Here is a 19,513-nt window from a genome sequence, read left to right as displayed (position 1 = left end):
CTGTCTGCTCTTGCCTGCTCCGTCCTGGTGGTGGTGCGGGGGGGGGTCGGGGGGGGGGGGTGGAGGGGTGCCCCAGGGGTGCCCCGGACTCCCCTGACGGCCTCTGGGGCACCGGGGGGCACCGACGTTGGGGTCCCCCGCCTCTGCCCAAGCACGCCTCTCCCTGGCTGCAGGCCTTTGCGGAGGAGCTCCACGAGAGGGTCCGCCGGGAGCTGTGGGCCTACCACAGCCACGAGCAGCTGGACGCCGCCGACCTGCGCAGGCTGCGCTACGAGGGCATCCGCCCGGCTCCTGGCTACCCCAGCCAGCCCGACCACACCGAGAAGCTCACCATGTGGAAACTGGCCGACGTGGAGCGCTGCACGGGTACGTGCCTGGAGCTGGCGAGCGCCGTCCCTCCCCGCCAAGGACACGGGTGTGCGGTTACCCCCGTGACGCACAAATCTGGAAACACAGAACCCCATCCTTTCTCACCTCTAGCTGTGTGTCATAGTATTTTACGTCCATATCATTATGCCACAATCTTTAAACATTTTTTTAATGTTTATTTATTTTTGAAAGACAGAGAGAGACAGAACAAGTTGGGGAGGGACAGAGAGAGAGGAGACACAGAATCCGCAGCAGGCTCCAGGCTGTCAGCACAGAGCCCGGCACGGGGCTCAAACCCATATACTACGAGATTATGACCTGAGCTGAAGTCAGACACTCAATCGACTGAGCCACCCAGGCGCCCCGCTCCCCCATCTTCAGGTTGATCACTTTCAGTTGCTTTCTCTCCACCGAGGACATGAGAATTTAGCTCGTCATACTCCCCCGCATCCCTCCTGCCCTGTGTCCTGTCACAGGGCTGTCACTGTTGTTATCTCCAGTAGCGACCTTCGTGACCTTTAGTACCATAGTCCACACCACCTCCTCCTCCTCCCATCGCTCACAGACTGTCTCTGGACACTGGTCTTGCATCAGGCCCAACCCGCCGCTCAGCTCTTTCCTCTCTTGGCTTTCACTCTTTATTGACACAATTCACAGTTTCAGTGGAATTAATCGGTAATCAGAAGCATGCCATCAGTGCCGATGAAGTGACAGGAACGTGGGTTTAGGTGAGGGACGGAGGCATTTGCATGTGGGTTGGCAGGAATGGCGTGGACTCCCGGAGCCATAACATATGGATTTGAGTGCTTCCCTGCCATCAGCTATCTGCTGATCTCTGGCAGAGCATTTCTTTCCCCTCTGCCGCTCTGTTCCCCGTCCGTGAGATGCATGGCTTAGAGGACGTGGACAGCCCTGGTGTTCCCCCAGAGTTCCCAGCTCCTAGGAAGCGTCTCTTGTGAGTCCTGCCGTGGGCTCCTTCTCAGCGTGTGGCCGTCCAGGAGCCTGGGGTTCAGATGGAGCTTTCCTCGCGGGGTTGGGGCTCCTCGTCTGGGAGCCCAGGTGGAGGCGCAGACAGAGGCCTCTGTAGTCGATCCTGGAAGATTGATTGGGGGGGGGGGGGTACATCCACTTGGCAGGAATTGCCACATCTTTCATGCTGTGTCATGTGTCCCCCTGGAAGGCATGAGCTCCCTTCCATTCACGTGTTCAGCAAGAATGGCTGATAGCTTGTGCGGGGCACTGAGGCAGTGACCGTGTTTCCCACGTTGCTCTCTCTAGGCATCAGGTTAACAGAATCTTTAGCGATGACACCTGCTTCAGCAGTATCTGGCCTCTACTTCTCCAATTTGAAGTCCAAATACTTTGCAGTGGGGAAAATTTCCAAGGACCAGGTGAGTTAGCTGTTCCATTGTGTATGGCTTCCCTAGATGCCGGTCCTGTTTTAAATGGAACCGTGGAGCTGGTTTTATCTCACGTGGGAATGAGAATACTAAGGGGAGAAAGTGCGACAAAATTTACTCCAGTCAATGTCTTAAATTGTTTCAGCCCGTTACCCCGATTCTCGCCCTCCCATTTACACATAGACACCCCCACGCCCAGCACTCATACCCACAGTCCAGCCAGCCTCCAAGGACCACATACGCACTGCATGTTGTTTTCTGCCCAGAGAATAAGGCGACTCGGTGAACAGATAGATCTCCATCCCTGTTGAACTTCAGAGATTGCTATTAAGACAAGAAATGGAAGGCATTTAATGTTTCTTGGCAGATCCCGTGGAAACTTCACTTCAGAAGGTCTTATCGTTGTGGTTTGATACGCTGCTTTTAATCTTTTGCAGATTGAGGATTATGCTTTGAGGAAGAACATGTCTGTGGCTGACGTTGAGAAATGGCTGGGACCCATCTTGGGATACGATACAGAGTAACTTCTATTTAAAAATCCTTTTTTGCACTTGATCCTCACGGAAATACAATCTAGAGTGCCTTTAAAAACAACAGTAGCAACAGACAAGCGGGTCTCAGGTCTCTGTCCTGTGACATTCGCTCTGCCTCAGGGTTCGGAAGATTGACTGGTGGGACCGTGTGGAGGATCAGGGCCTTCCTGTGTCCTTGGGAAACCAGGGTCTTTTCCGGGGGACCTTGACTGAGGAGCAGTAAGCCGGTGTCTCCAGCGGTGTCCCCGGTCTTTCAGGGACAAGGATAAGCTGGAGATAGAGGTCTTTTGCATTTCAAAGCAAGGCAGTTTGCTTGTTTCATTTTTACTCTGGGTTGAGAAGGCCTCTTATTTTTTTCTTTTTCTCGCTCTCTTAGAAAAGAGCCTGAAGCTTAGCTGAATAGAGAAATGTATAGAAAAATGTGACCCCGGGGCAAAGTCACACTGTGCGAAGCGGGTGTTTTAATCTAGAAGGGTGCAGCGATGAACTGACAGGGAATGGAGTGCGACCCTGTGCTCTGTCAGGAAGACCCCATCTTCGAAAGTCGTGATTACGTGGGTGCAGAGTCCCCTTGGCAGGAGGCCGTTGACTAGCCGTTTGCCCCTGTGTGGCCAAATACGGTGGGTTCTCCTACCATTTCCATCTTCTAATTCCTCATTCCCTTGCCCCGAGGGGGAAGAGGAGATAGGGAGATAGCAGGGCTGCTGAGGGTCGCTAACATCTCAGAGCTGTTTTCTGGAGCGGAGCAGGCTTCCTGGCCGAGTTGTCCTGGGTGGAGTTGGATGGGTGAAGAGCATTGTGATCCCACTCAGTCTGTCTGCACTAATCCAGCTGCAGGTTCCTGCAGTGTAGACCTGGCCCCCCAGGGCTGCTTGGTGAACGGTAGCCTCTGTGGGGTTCAGGGGGTAGTGCCCCGAGCTCGGCACGCAGTGAGTCCTCCTGGAAAGGGTGGCAGATTGATGGAGGTGGAAAGACACTGGGGAGTGCGGGTGGTGATGGCGGTGCTGACTGCACGAGAGGCCCTTTCTGGGATTAGAACCCCGTTTACACTGCGGCTGGGACAGAGAGCCTGCCTCCCGGGTCCCGTGAACCTTGGTACCCATTTTCTGTGTGACGGCCACCTCCCTCGCTCTCGGGGGGTGAGCCGGCCCCGCTTCCCAGAGCAGCTCCATCAGAAGTGCATTCAAGGACCTTGGAGGTGAAGGGGGAACCGTAGGAAACGAGACCCCCCGCGCATGTGCAGCGTGCACACGCGGACGCACAGAGCCGCCCCCCTGTCAGCCGTCCCGGGCCCACGAGGCAAAAACAGCCATGGACTTTACGTGCACTTGGTCTCTTGAGTGAGCATGGGACTCAGTTTCCCCAGGCACTTAGCTGGAGGACTTACTTTCGGTTCCATAGCAGGTGTGTCATTCTTGGTACATTCTTCTGTGAGAAAGAAGACCTTCTCCGGGTAGTTGAGTGTATTTTGTCAGAGTTACAGTTGTTAAGTCTCCTGATTTCATTCGACAGTTGCCATCTCTTCCCTCAGCTGGTTATGTGGTAGAATGGCTTCCTTTTTTGTTGTTGTTGTTGTTAAGTTTATTTATTTATTTCGAGAGAGAGAGGGTGAGCGAGTGTGAGCGAGCAAGGCCAAGAGTGTGACCCAAGCTGAAAGACGCTTAACCGACTGCCCTTAGAATGGCTTCCTTAAATGTACTGTTTATATAATCCCATGACGGATGCCTTTTTTCCTAGAGACAGAAACAATTGGTGCGAGTTCGAGTGCCTGTAGGTTCGTGAAAGAATGTAAGCTACAGGTTGAAAACCCCTCCCTTCCTAAATGTCAGGCCACTTCGAAGGCAGGGAGGTGGCCGTTCTGAACTCGGGGTCTTTTCCATGTCGGTGCCTGCATGTCCAGAATCTCTTGTCACCATCAGTGGGCGTCGTCATTTCACTGAGGATCCCACCTTATTTTTCCTTCCAAAGAGGCCCTTGCTTGGAATCTTCCCCTCTCTCTGCTGCACTGAGGAGTCTGATTTGTCAGGTGGTGGTGAGAGCAGGTTTATGAAACCCCACTTCCTCCTTTGAGATGTTCCCCGACATCCTGTCTACATTTATGGCTGAGTTCACGTAGAGAGTAGTCCGCCTTCTTTCTGGTTCTCTCTGGTGTGTGTTCGACATACAGTGCCTCCCACCTTCTCCCCGCTTCTCTCCTGAATCCAGTGAGGTTAGGTTTTTACCTGCCTCTCCTGGCATCAGTGACCTCTCGGGTCAGACCCAGTGGCCTTCCCAGTGATTCTCATCCCTGTGGGCTTGAACAATGCAGACCACTTCCTTCAACACCCTCCTTTCCCTGCTTCCCCCCCTTGACACCACTCTCTGATTCTCCTTCTGTGTCTCTGATCACTTCTCAGCCATTTTCCTAGTTTTTCTTCCTCTGCCCATTTAAACCCTGGTGTCCTCAAGGGCCGGTCATCAGCGACCTTCTTCGCCGGTATAGTTTCAGTGGACGATCTCACGGACTCAGTGTCTCCATCTAAGCTTGTCCTGCAGAGCACAGCATACATCCCACAGCCCCTTCCAGGAGGGCACGCAGACACCTCAGACCCAGAGTGTCTCACCTTCTCACAAATGGTGAGATTCAGTCATGAACAATAGTGCTGTCGCTCCAGCAAGAGCCCTCACACTCAGCCCATATCGCCTTTGGCTTACACTGTAGCAGGTGTCCGAAGAGTTAGCACACAGAAGACACCGAGCCTACTTTAGTGGGGATGGCGGTAGAGAGATATCGGGAAGGCGATGCTTAGACGAAGGCCTGATCTGGGACCCGTGGGATAAAGGTGAAGATGCAAGGTAGGAACAAGTGAAGAGCCGTCTTTGTTTGTGAACAGGAATATTAATGCGGTATAGGTATCACATCTCTCCAGATTGGTCTATAGGTTCAATGCCATTTCCAACAGAAATTACAGTAGCGGTTTTGTCACATGGGACAGGCAGATATTTAAATTTACGTGGAAAAAGCAAAGCACTCAGAATGACTGGATGCTTCTAAACGGGAAGCAGAGTTTACGAGGTAGTGAGTTTTGTCGTACGTGGTGCCGAGATGGGCATGCTGAGCAGTGCCCTAAAATACGGAGCCTGGAAAATAACCCTTGTGCGTGTTGACCTTCGAGACAAGGTGGTGGTGGCTGGGCGCATAAGAGACGGACAGGATGACTCCATCTGTGGCGCAGAGCTGTGCCTACCGTATGGAAAGAGCGAAATTTGATTTCTGCCTCATGTGTTGTCTAACAACCAATTCCAAATATATTAAGGTCTTAAATACAAAAAAAAAAAAAAAATAGCGTTTACAAGAGCAAACCTTAGGGCAGGAAAGAATCCCCTGAGACATAAAGGACTAATCACAAAAGAGAAGATGATTGTATCAACTTTTTAAAATAAAGACTTACATTAAGCTGATAAACCACTTAAAGTAGGGAAAAGACAAGTCCTGACTAGAGGTGTTTATAATACAATTAATTGACAAAGGATTAGCAAGCAGAATATATGGAGGGTGCCTATTTAAGAAACAAACCCAACAGAAAATTAGACGGAAAAGGCATTTCACAGAAGAGGAAGTACACATGGCTTATAAATAAGTAGAAGGATGTTCCACAGCAATGGAGATCAGGGAAATACGAATTAAGACCACAGCAAGATCCTATTTTGCATCCGTAACATTTGCAGAACTTGAGCCTGACAGGACCGGGTGCCAGAGAAGTTCTGTGAGAGCTCGCATGGTGTGAGCGCGTGAACACCTCTGCCTCCCAGAGTTGAACCCTTGCATGCCCTAGGATCTGGCTTATGGCTCGGACTGCCCCTTGGAGATCCAACAAACTCTTACCTGTCCCCGGAGGTGTGTGCAACAGTGTTCATAGTAACACCTTTGTGATAGTCAGTAACCAAAAACACCAAAACGTCCATCTGTCTGTAGGAGAATGGTTAAGTAAACTAGGTATAGTCACGCTAAAGGGTATTGTTCAGTAGTAAAAACGGGTGAACTGCAGCTGTGCCTGACAATCAGAGTGAATCTCAGGAAATATTACCAAAAAAAAAAAAAAAAAAAAAAAAAAGCAAGCTCCAGGAGACCATATATGCTATGATGCTATTTTTATTGAGCTCAAAACCAAGCAAAACCAAAGAGTATATTGTCTAAGCATATGTAAACAGTAAAACTATGTTGTAAATGAAGAAAAAACAAAATTCAGCAGAGTAATTAACCCTGAGAGAGGGAAGCCGAGCAGATCTCAGAGGGACACATCGCTGGATGCAGGTTGTTAGTCAGATTCTGGTTCTTGGGTTGTATGGTAGTCGATGGCTGTTTGTGATATTCTTTATAATGTAACAGTTTTATATTTGTGAAATGTATTTAATGCATGTATTAAGTGTATTATAAAATAATAAAGACAAAATAATAAAAATCTGGAATGGTGACTTTTTACATAATACTGCGTATTTGTTAAAGCTGTTTTTTCAGAAAGGAAGGACCTTTCGGCCAGAGTGAACAGCCATGCAGAGGCAGGGGCGGAGGGGGCTTTATGTGCACGCAGTGGTGCCGTGGGGCAAGGGCCAGCGTGGCTTCCCATGGCGGGCTTTGGTGAACAAGTGCACGGCAGCATCATTTGCTGTGGCACAGGATGGAGGGCGGGGGAAACAAATTTGACATTGAACACAGGCACTTGGATGCGTGCCTTTGGAATTTAGGAAGACTGGCCTTAGGATTGGGAGGCTTTGGTATGGAGGTGGAGTTCAGGCTGCAATCGTGGACGGGCAGCTTGTGGAGAATGTGAGGAACCCGAGATAGGGCTGGACTCCAGGACCAGGAGCCACAGGCACAGCTGTGGCATTTTAGGGGCTGCAGGGACCATTGGGGGACCGTTGTTGGGTTGATGATTGAATGGGAGGTGAGGAAGCTCTCTGTTATTTAAAGAACATAGGGTGTTGACTTTGATAAGCTGTTTATAGATTTTAGATACTAACCCTTTATCAGAGATGTCATTTGCAAATATCTTCTTCCATTCCATAGGCTGCCTTTTAGTTTTGTTGATTGTTTCCTTTGCTGTGCGGATGCTTTTTATTTTGATGAAGTCCCAGTAGTTTGTTTTGCTTTTTTTTTTTTTTTTTTTTCCCCCCACATGCCTTAGGAGACATACTTCTTACTAAAGAAGTTGCTCTGGGGCGCCTGGGTGGCTCGGTCGGTTAAGCGTCCGACTTCGGCTCAGGTCATGATCTCACGGTCCGTGGGTTCGAGCCCCGCGTCGGGCTCTGTGCTGACAGCTCAGAGCCTGGAGCCTGTTTCAGATTCTGTGTCTCCCTCTCTCTGACCCTCCCCCGTTCATGCTCTGTCTCTCTCTGTCTCAAAAATAAATAAACGTTAAAAAAAAAAAAAAAAGTTGCTCTGGCCGAGGTCAAAGAGGTTGCTGCTGTGTTCTCCTCTAGGCTTTTGATGGTTTCCTGCCTCACATTTAGGTCTTTCATCCATTTTGGATTAATTTTTGCATACGGTGTGAGAAAGTGATCCAGTTTCATTCTTCTGCATGTTGCTCTCCAGTTTTCCCGGCACCACTTGTTGAAACTCAACACCCAAAAAACAAATAATCCAGCTAAGAAATGGGTAGAAGACATGCATAGACATTTTTCCAAAGAAGACCTACAGGTGGCTATAGACACATGAAAAGATGCTGAACATCACCCATCATCAGGAAAGTACAGATCAAAACCATGATGAGATACCACCTCACACCTGTCAGAATGGCTAAAATTAACAACACAAGGAACAACAGGTTTGGCAAGGATGTGGGAAAAGGGGAACCCTCTTGCACTGTTGGTGAGAATGCAAACTGGTGCAGCCACTCTGGAAAACAGTATGGAGGTTCCACAAAAAGTTAAAAAAAAGGATTACCTATGATCCAGCAATTGCAGTACTAGGTGTTTACCCAAAGGATACAAAAATATTATTTCAGAGGGACACATGCACCCCGACGTTTATGCAGCCTTTTTAACAGTAGTCAAATTGTGGAAAGAGCCCAGATTTCCAATGACTGATGCATAGATAAAGAAGATGTGTATAATGAAATCTTGCCATTTGCAACGACATGGATGGAGCTAGAGTGTATTATGCTAAGTGAAATAAGTCAGAGAAGGGCGAATTACCATATGATTTCACTCATGTGGAATTTAAGAAAGGAACCAGTGAACATAGGGGTAAAAAAGGCAAACCATAAAAGACACTCTTAACTACACAGAATAAACAGGGGCCTTGGGTGGGGGGATGGGCTAAATGGGGAATGGGCATTAAGGAGGACACTTATTGGGATGAGTACTGGGTGTCATATTTAAGGGATGAATCACTGAATTCTCTTGAACTAATATTACACTATATATTAACTAACTGGAATTTAAATAAAAACTTGAAACAAAAAACTACATTGGAGCAGAAGAAAGAATGGAGAGAGTATTTTGATATAGAAAAGGGCTTTCATGCCAAGGGGAAAATACAAGTTAAGAGGGTTATAGATAGTGCAGAAGTAAGAAAATACCTATCTTTTAACCTAAGTCCAGAGAGACTTCCATCTCACAGTCCCCCACATTTCAAACCTGGGAGTTGTCCCTGCCCTCTCTTTTTCTGAACCTTCACATCCAGTTGGTTGCCGTACCCTGATGATTTTACCCACTAAATACCTCTCAGTCCCTCTCTCCTCCCCTGCCCAGGCTAAGATTCTTATTTCTCCTCTGGACTCAGAACACCAAGAGGGTATCCTGGACTCGAACAGCTGTTACCATGAGCTCTCGGAACCTTTATGTATGCCCACCTGGCCCTGTTCCCCAGATCAATATGTCCCCCTCGCCAGGGATATGTCCAAGGTCCTTACACACTTTCGATAATCATCTCCTGCATGCCCTGTAGGAGGTATCTTCTTACGTGGTCTCCTCCCCCTGACATAACCCCCCCCCCCCCCCCACTCCATCCATGGGCTTCAGGAAAGCTTTCAACCTCCCTGCTGCAAAGCTACATGACCCCTCTTCCTTCCTGCAGTAGCAACGTGCAAATTTCCCACTGCTGTCATGGTGACAGAATAATCTATGTCCCCATTAGGCTGTGATTCTGAAAGGGCAGGTTGGAATCCTTGTTCATCTTGGTATTAGTGTGTCTCACTAGAGCTTGGTTCCTGATACGTGCTCAGTAAAGGTTGGCTTGAGTTGACGAGCAGACTCTCTCAGGGGGACACTGTTTTGCGGGGAGAGCATTCTGTGAAGCTCCATGAGGGCGGGGCCAAGGCTCGCTGCCTGGGCTCCAAACCCGCAGAGCCTAGCCCAGCACCGGCCGTGTGGTTCCCTACATGGAGTGTTCTAAGTGAGCAGAGGGAGAACCGTGGTGATTTTCTCTTGCTCAGAAGGAGACTGGGACATAAACGGTCTAGTACCCTCCACACCCACCTTCAGGATTTCGTCGTAGCAGAAACAGCCCTGCTGATGCTCTCTTTACTGCCCCTTGAAGATAGCACATGGGCGGCCTGCAGAAAAGTCACCTCACTTCAAGCTCACGTCATGGCCACACGTCAACTGTACGTGTTGTCCAATTACAGAACACAGGGTATATTAGAATTCCATATGTGTGTCTAAAAAAATGCTAGTATGTGCACTGAAAATACCTAGAAGGTTATACAAGAAATTCTCAAGTGGTTACTTTTGGGGAATGGGATTGGGGGGCCAGCGGGGAGGGACTCAGGGTTTGGGTATCTCTCATTCTTTCTACACGGCTTCAGTTTTATAACAAGCATCTATTGTTACCCTTTTAAAAAAAGACGAGTGTGGCAACAAAGCCAGCTTGAAATAGATGTGATTTTGAATAATCTGAAAAGTTAGGATTTCAATCAATTCAGCCCTAGATGTGGTCCCATTTCTCAACACATGGAATATCTCATTCCATTTACATACTCCCTTCAAAATGTGATTTTCAAAGATATCTTTTGCCTCATTCTTTGCTTTTAAGTATTATTACAGCCTTTTGGAGACTCACAAAACAAGTGATTTTCTGTAATTATTGCCTAGAAAAGGGTTGGATCAAATGATTTTTGAGAACCTTAAGATTAGATGTTACACGAAATGGAAGAAACAAAAACCAGACAGATTGATGAATGATGTTTATCACAGTCTCTGCTTTCCATGATGCAATACGTAAGTCAGCCTGCAGAATGTGAAGCTGTTGGCAGCTGAGGAAGGAACTTTGAACTTTTTACAATCCTGTTTGTTCTTTTACCCAGAGGGAAACTCAGAAGAGAGAAAAGTGACATTTCCTTCTGAATTATCTGAAGGAATTTCAATGCTCACCCATCTGTAATCACGTGGGATTGTTTATTTTATTATGGAAGACCCATGTAATTTGTGCATGTTTTCAGTGAAAACCTGGGAAATCCATTTGTCTTGGTGGATAGTGCTAAATATCATTAATGAAACATAGTTTTCCCTGATGTGATAGATTGTTTTTCAACTGTGTTGAAATGAGCACATCAAAAAAATCTGAGGAATTTCAGTGAGGGGCTCCTGGGTGATGCAGTCAGTTAAGTGTCCAACTTCAGCTCAGGTTATGAACTCGCGGTTTTTGAGTTCGAGCCCCCATTGGGCTCTGTGCTGACAGCTCAGAGCCTGGAGTCTGCTTTAGATTCCGTCTCCCTCTCTCTCTGACCCTCCCCCACTCATGCTCTGTCTGTCTGTCTCTCAAAAATAAATAAACATTAAAAAAAAAAAAAAAAGAATGTGAGTGGAAAATACCCGAGTGTCAGAAATGCTCAGTTATTTTTTTAAATACTGCAACTCTTTTGAGAAAAGGGAGTAGTTAGCTCCAAGTCCTGTTTCAATGGCGTGTCTCCTCTAAAACTTCTATTCAGTCATCATCGGTTTTCTCCGTGCATTGCCGTGGGCAGGCTGTAACAGATCTGCTCAAACTGCTCAGGAAGTTGAAGCTAAGTGAGAGTTTGGTCATTAGCAGAGCCAGTGTTGGTTCCTGCTTTGCAGAATCCCATTTCCCCCACAATGTGCCATCAAGTTAATTAAGTTTTGAATACAGTTAGGGATCAAATGTCAACGAGTGAATATATTCCGTCCCACTCCCAAATTGGTGAGTTATAATGGAAGGAGGTCGGTACAGTTAGAAGTTGGGTCCCTCTCAGCTTGGCATAGGGATGGGTTTGGGTACAATTCTCTTCTATAATTAGAAAAATGATCAATAAATGGAAAATATTCATGTTTCCCACTCTGTGCCTTATTACCCACCAGACTAGATGAGTTGAGAGAAGAACCCTGTGAAAACTTACAAGCCCTCCATCTGCCTGCTATAATTGACCATCATGAAGAAAACAGGCAAAAACAAACCTTTATCAGAAAGTTGGAGGCAAGGAGGCATGGTACCTATTCTGTTTGCTGAGCTCCTCAAGGAAGAAGAGTATTTGCAATAGTTAAAGCCAGAACCAAAAATTGAGAAATTCCGTCAGGCATGTAGTGGGAATTTAAATATTTCTTGGATGGACGAAATCGTATTAAAAGCTCAAACATCAAGAAACCAGCTAGAAAGGGAGATAAATCAGAGAAAGACAAATACTGTATGATACCATTTGTATGTGGAATTAAAAACAAAGAAATGGTATGTGACATGATAAGGGTACGAGCTGAGCTACTGTGAAAATCCTACTATAATATATAAACGTATCAAGCCACACATCGTAGGTCTTAGACTTACACAGTGTTATATGTCAGTTATAGCTCAATAATAATAATCATAGCTAGGACTCCCTGGAGCTTTTCCAGACACAGGTTTGCTGCACCTGTTCAATGCAGGGAGACAATTGGGCAGAAACAAAACTGATGCATCCACCAGTGGCCTTTCCAAAATCTACTACTCAGTGATCACTGATCTCCATCACGATGAGTCACAAGTATTGCAATATTCCTGCAGTGCCTTCTGAATCATCAAAGACTTGTTAAAATTCGGCATGACTTCAGTATTAAGTACATTTTAGTGCGAATTACTATATTTGAAGGTTGGCCACCCAAGTGTGAGAAGTGTGATCCTTCTCCCTTAACCAGAATAGACTAAGAAGAATTCTTCCCCCATCATGTCAGATAACAAGAGTATCTTCTTCTGCTATCACTGTGTGGCAAAAGAGCCAAGCCTGACGTTGTTTAACCCAGAGAAAGGGTTGCTGAAGTGAAGGAGGTTCATCAGGGTGTATGAAAAGATGCAGAAGAAATGTGGTTACAGAGTGAGGGAGTGTGTCGTGACAAGGATGTCAGCACATCCCCTGGAAGCTGAAGGGGCTGGTGCGTGGCAAGGTTGAGTCATTTAGTGCCGTTGACATTGAGGAGGGAGGAAGATGCTAATTTGGGATGGTTTGTATCAGATTAGCAGAAGTAGCTGACTCTTAAGAAAGAGTAATTAATGGGTTTTGTTTAGTGAAAAGTTTATTAGCTTTGCATGCCACCTTTAAGTCTGTGCTCAGTGTGTAGGGTTGGAGCGGATGTGGAAAGGTGATATTTCTGGATGTGGGAAGCCAGGGTAAAACTTTCAAAGAGTTGGATAATGGAAGGAGCAAACATTTGTGGGCATATTTGGGAGGGGGCAGGGAAGAAGTAGGAAAGAATAATGACGGCCCAAACAATGGGGAGAGAGCACAAGGGACTTTACCCAAATATTTTCTTACCAGCATTAGACGGACAAAGCCTGCCTTCTATAGGGGAAAAAAAAAAGTGGGTGGGGCTGTGTTGCTAATCGCTTTGATGTGAATACAGTCATTTCTATCACTGCTTTCAGATAAAAATATGAAAAACTTCTATTATTTTATAGATGTGATTGGTACCTGGCTCTCAGGGCCCTGCTAAGATTTGCAGCCATTTACGTGTACTTTTTTCTTCTCTCACGAGCTCCAACAGTGCTTAAGATCTTACAGACAGGAGGTGCTGGCTGGGCAAGTGCCCTCTCTCTTGCTTTGGCTGAGATCCCCAAGAGGGGAAATGTATACTGTGAGATGACATTTATGCATTCACGCATATTCATTCAATTCATCCATTTATATGCTCATTCATGAGTTTATGTATTGGGCGAGGTCCTGTTCTGGGGCGTCGTGTACAACAGTAGCAAGTGAGTCAGACTTCCTGGGCTCGGGGAGAGTAACATTGTCTGCAGAGTTTGTAGCAAGTGGACTCCCTCCAGTACCTTGTGTCATTCGCATCTTAAACTCAGAATCTCCACTGCAGATTTAAAAGCTGGGGAGGCATCCGTCTCCTGTCTTGGTCTCAAGGGCACGGCTTGGAGGAGTATTGCACCACCCACGTAGGTTTCAGGCCTCTTTCCCAAGATTTTACTGATGCTTCTGAGTGCAACTGCTGGCCGTTAGGAAACTTTGACCGTGGGGCGCCTGGGTGGCTCAGTGGGTTGAGTCCGACTCTTGGTTTCGGCTCAGGTCGTCATCTTGCGGTTGGTGAGATCGAGCCCCGCATCGGGCTCTGCACTGACAGCTCTCTCTCTGCCCCTCGCCTGCTCATGCTCTTTCTCTCTCTCTCTAAAAAAAATAAATAAACTTAAAAAAAAAAAAAAAAAAGGCGGGGGGAACTTTGACCTTTTGCTTTGTCCCCTTACCACCCCCAGTTTTAGACCTCATCAAGTAAGCTTGGTTGCCTTTCTAGCTTAACCCAGCTAGAAACCAGTATGCCATGTCGTGCTGTTGAAAACACGGGTGCATTCCCCGGTGACCTGGTTCTGAACATTAATGTCCTTGTTGCTATGCCAGAACCCGGCACGATAAGTGCACGTGGGCATGGCCAAGTGGCCTCCTCCTGTGTTTGAGAGGGAAGGGCCTGTGATCAGCCACGAGCACAAATGCAGCTCAGCGAATACAGATCCAAGACCAGCTGTCAGGCTTCCCTCCTCCTTATCACACCACGGTCTCCGGGGGAACAAAAGTGCCCAGACATCTCCCCCCAAAGATTAACAAACTGTGCTTCCCGAGAGTATTTACTGATAAACATCTGCCTTCCAAAGAGAAACCACTTATTTAACCAACTGCTCTTTAGAGATTAATGACGCAGCCTGCCTTCCTGCCGTCGCTCTCAACCACGATTCCCTTTCTTGTCCTCCTCTTTGTCTTTCCTAAAAATTTGCTTTCTGAGCCTCGGTGCAGAGGAGGTAGCAATTGCACAGTAACATAAATTTTAAAAAGCCCCTGCCTTACTTTACAACATCTTTTTGGTTCTGCCATGAAAGCATATTTATGGTGAGTAAAATCTGTAGAACCCTGGTTTATCACGCTAAACCACTCTGCCCTCAAAGATAAACGCTCTTAACCAGCAGGTCCCCTTCTGTGCTGAACGCCAGCCTCAGTTCACGTGTCTTAGCCCTTCATCAGTCACTCGTGTGTGGCTCTCCCGAGATTACATACTGCTTTGTCACTGTATTTACATCACAGGCTGTATGTATTGTCTCTCCGATTAGATTGTGGGGTATTTAAAAGGACAAAACTCTCTCTTCTGCTTTCTTTGTGTGTTTGGAAACTTTGAAGAGAGCAGGTGTTTGTTAATGAATAATCCCCCCAAGATGACCAGTGGTATGAGGGGACTTGGGTTGGACTTCCTGTCTTCTCAGTGGAGAGATGTGTGATGAATTATAGTGTATATTCTGTGTTGCTTCACAAATACCTCCCCCGCCCTCCCCCCTCCCCCCCCACCAACTCATGCTTCCAACAACTACTAGCTTGGGTGACTTTGGCCAAGTTACACGACCTCTCTAAGCTGCAGCTTCTCCATCGATAAAATGACCATGATGCGAGTGCAAGAACTTGAACGTGGTACTCTCCAGAAAGCATCCAGCTGTACGGGATGTGCCAGAAGGCCCTGACTGCCCATTAATCACTATCTCTGGAGAGTAGAGATCCTGTCTTCCCGCCATATTCCCAGCAAGCAGACTATGTAGAGGGACACGTTGTTCAGCACTCAAGGTCAGAGGCTCCGGGGGTGGTCAGTGTGAAGCATCTCCTTTGCAATGAAGAGTGTGTGGATGGCAGGCCTTGATCTCCTTGGAACACGGGCTGTGCCAGGAGGGAGAGGCCAGAGACCGCTGCTGGGGTAGTCGCTGCGCCATCAAAGCTGTCTGCTTGCAGATCCCAGAGCAGGCGCCTCATGCAGTAGGCTGTTCCCAGACCCCCTGGACATAAGCTGCCCCAGTGCACCTGTGTCCTGATGACTGTCTCTGTGTCTTGTCTTAGTCTCTCTGGACCAAGACCCGCCTGTGGCTGAGCGTCTGCTGGGATGTGGTTGCACACTTAGCACAGTGCCTCACTTTAAAGAAAAGAATCTTCACTAACTGAAGAGTGGTGGTGTAGACCCTTGGGGGAGGTTTAATTTTCTCACTTTTTCACCACGCTACCAAAATAATGGATGCAACACCACATCACACATACCTCATTTACAGACAATGTGTATAAATCTAATTATGAATGCTAGTGGCCCAGGAGGAATTCAGGGAGGAGAGACCTGACTGTGGTAAGACTGGAAGATTTCCAGAAGGAGCCATAAATATTACAGACGAGCCAACTGGGTGCAAACCAAGGCCATGCTGGGAATTGAGATCTGGGTTTTGCGAAATGTCTTCTAACTGCAGCATCACATTTGTGTATATTAACCTTCCCTACAGAGGAGTTTTATTTTAATTTTGACTGGATTCATTCCTGAGCAGAGTCGTAAGTGGGCAACTTACTTTGCTTCTACATCATAGACAACGTTCGTGTTAGGGGATTGACATCTACAGATGGGTTACTCTGGTCGTCGGGAGAGTTACACGAGATTTAGCGAAATCCAACCCACAGCTGGAAAAGCACCTCCAACACACTGAGCTATATCTGTATTTTAAAAGCCCTTTTAAAAATAAGTAGTATTCACGGGTACCTGGTCAGTTACGCATCCAGCTTCGCTCAGGTCATGATCTCACAGTTCATAAGTTCGAGCCCTGCGTTGGGCTCTGTGCTGACAGCTCGGAGCCTGGAGCCTGCTTCAAATTCTGTGTCTCCCTCTCTCTCTGTGTGTCCCTCCCCTGTGTTTATGCATGCGCTCTCCCTCTCTCTCTCTCTCCTTCTCTCTCTCAAAAATTAACATTAAAAAATAGTATTTTTTTATTATAAAACTTGTTCATTGCAAAAAGCATGTTAGCTATATAAAAGTATACAGAGGAAAACGATTCATGATTCTAGAATCCATATTTAGCTACTAGTAATGTTTCATGACATTTCCTTCTGTTGTCTTTCTTCTTTCTTTCCATCCATGTGCGAGTAGGCGGAATAATGGCCCCTAAAGACAGCTGTGTTCTATGGCAAAAGGGTGGATGTTACCTTCTGTGGTGAAGGATGACATCAAATTAAGAATCTTGAAATGGGGAGATTATCCTGCATAGTCCAGTGGGGCCTAAATGCAGTCATGGGTGTCCTTAGATGAGGGAAGCAGGGAGAGATGTGATGCAGAACAAGGCAAGGTCATCAGTGAAGCAAAATGCCACTGGCCTTGAAGATGGAGAAAAGGACTGTGAGCCAAGGAATGCAGGCAGCTTCTAGAAGCTCCAGAAGCCGGGAAATGGATTCTCCCCTAGAGCCTCTGGAGACAGCCCAGCACCTGACACCTTGATTTTGGCTCAGTGATACTGATGCCCGATTTCTGACCCACACAACTGTAAGAGACTATGACTGTAGATACCAAATTTATGGTAATTTGTTATAGCAATAATAGGAATGAATATACCATAAATCTTGACAGTTTTTGTTACCTGTTAACCTACTTACCACATACCTTTTTTAATGCAATTTATGTTACTATATATGTATACAAATGCATATATAACAATAGATACAATATATATTATGTATGCTATGTGTTAATGTTTTATATATATTGTATATATTCATGTCTACATTATTTATTGTGATAAAATATATAACACACCAAATTTACCATTTAAATGTACAGCCCAATGGCATGAAGTACATTAATGTTGTTGTGCAACCACACCCCCATCTATCTCCAGAAGTTTTTCATCTTCCACAACTGAAACTCTCTCCTCATTAAACACTAACTCCCCACTCCCCCTCCCCTGCCCGCCCCCCCCCCCCAGCCCCTGGCGGCCACTGGTCTACTTTCTGTGTTTATCGATTTGACTCCTCTAGGGGCCTCATAGATTTGTAACTCGTATGATATTCATCCATTTGTGATGGGCATTTCCCGTAATGTCTTCAAGAGTCATTCATTTTGTAGCATGTGTTAAAGTTTCTTTCCTGATTAAGGCTGGATAATATTCCACTGTACTGATAGACCACATTTTGTTTATCCGTTCATTTGTCAACAGACACTCGGGTTGCTTCCGCATTTTGGCCATTTTGAATAATGCTGCTAACAATATAGATGTACCAATATCTGTTTACATTCCTGCTTTCATTTCTTCTGGGTATATACCCAGGAATGGAATTGCTGAATCATGTGGTAATTCTGTGTCTAGTTTTGAGGAACCTCCATACTGTTTTCCACAGTGGATGCACCAGTTTACATTGTAATCAACAGAGCACAAGATAGTTTTTCCATCTCTTTGCCAACATTTGCTATTTTCTTATTTTTTCTGTAACTGCCATCCTAATGGTGGTTTATACACATATATTTTTATATTACCTTTTTTCCACTCAGTTTTCTATCAGAGCCTTCAAAGATATTTTTGAGGCTTTATAACAATCTATTCTGTGTACTATAATTTATATAACTATTCCTCCTTGTTGAACATTACGCCGTTTCTAATTTTTTGCCATTTAGATTACAAAAGTGTGAGCCTAATTGAGCACTAAACCTTTGCTCACATCTCTGAGAAGATCCTACGAATGAATTATTCAAGGGAGCATCACATTGAAAACTATTGGTGTGTTTAACAAAATTACTTTCCAAAAGGATGTTCCGATCAGCAGACCATGAGAGTACTGAGTAACCCATTTTTAAAATGTATTTTTTTAGGTGCAGAGTATTTCTACAATACAGATTAAGACTACCTGTGGACTTGAACAATCATACTAGCAGAATCAACTTGTTTATTTGGGGGCAGAAGGCTCAGTTTTCAGTGTTGGAATGTTGAATTTAAAGACAGACCTGGTTTTCCCCTTAGAATTCTGAAGTGAGAGAAGTACCATAAAAAAAAAAAAAAAAAAAAAAAAGGCTGTTGCTAGAAGAAAATACATAATTTGCAAGCAAGTCATAAGACCTGAGCTCTGTTCTGGCTCAGCCACTAAAAAACCACATGACTTTGGCAAGTCATTAAAATATCTGGGTTTCGGATGGTTCATTTATGTATGAGTGGGTTCAGTCCTCACATTTCTTTAAGTATCATCTATAATTATGGGTTGTGAGCTCATATCTGGTGGAGTTTTATCTGCTGGAGTCCTTTGGGCTTCGGTTAAAGATGTGTCTCTCTAACTAGTTCTTTCTTTCAGGCATACCAAGGGTATTATCAGCCTGAAATGACTTTTTAATGTGAATCTTGCAATGTAGAAATCCCTACACAAATGTAGTACAAATGTGTGCAAACACAGGATAGAAAAGGTCCATGGACAAACTCTCAAGGTGGTATTGATTTTGAAGACACTTAGACTTGAAGCACAGGATTAAACCAGAAAGCTCTCTTGTTACATCGCATTGCTGATAGGCCATATTCTTAATTCACGCTTTTACTGGGGACGTCAGCCTGGAGGGTCTGACTCTTGAGAACTTCTGCTCCATTTTTCTACCATGGGTCTAAGTCTTTATTTGTTTATTTTTTTGTCCTAACATGGCTATTAAAATGATAGCTGCTTGGCCATATAGGGGCCAAGGATAGTCCCCCCCACCCACCCCCCCGCCGACCAAATGTGCCATTTCGATAAATTGATGATTTTATTTATTTTTTTTTTTTAATTTTTTTTTTCAACGTTTTTTATTTTATTTTTGGGACAGAGAGAGACAGAGCATGAACGGGGGAGGGGCAGAGAGAGAGGGAGACACAGAATCGGAAACAGGCTCCAGGCTCCGAGCCATCAGCCCAGAGCCTGACGCGGGGCTCGAACTCACAGACCGCGAGATCGTGACCTGGCTGAAGTCGGATGCTTAACCAACTGCGCCTGGGTGGCGCAGTTGGTTAAGCATCCG

The 19,513-nt window shown here is 46.0% G+C and overlaps 1 protein-coding gene across 3 annotated transcripts in view; it reads left to right on the top strand.

Annotated features, from left to right (window-relative positions):
* The window catches only part of MTR (5-methyltetrahydrofolate-homocysteine methyltransferase), a 132,456-nt gene that overhangs the window by 100,041 nt on the left and 12,902 nt on the right, over positions 1 to 19,513 (top strand). For 2 of the 3 annotated variants that reach the window (XM_049646099.1, XM_049646098.1), the window contains exons 31-33: positions 174 to 366; positions 1,648 to 1,760; positions 2,207 to 2,289. In XM_049646099.1, coding sequence (XP_049502056.1) covers positions 174 to 366; positions 1,648 to 1,760; positions 2,207 to 2,289 — 389 coding nt within the window. Of the gene's footprint in view, positions 1 to 173; positions 367 to 1,647; positions 1,761 to 2,206; positions 6,348 to 19,513 lie in introns of those variants that run through there. The other variant, XM_049646100.1, reaches the window with a different exon arrangement.

This window comes from Panthera uncia, chromosome D2 (genome assembly GCF_023721935.1).
Source record: "Panthera uncia isolate 11264 chromosome D2, Puncia_PCG_1.0, whole genome shotgun sequence".
In the NCBI taxonomy this organism is placed as follows: domain Eukaryota; kingdom Metazoa; phylum Chordata; class Mammalia; order Carnivora; family Felidae; genus Panthera; species Panthera uncia.
This window is presented reverse-complemented; position numbering and strand designations above follow the sequence as displayed.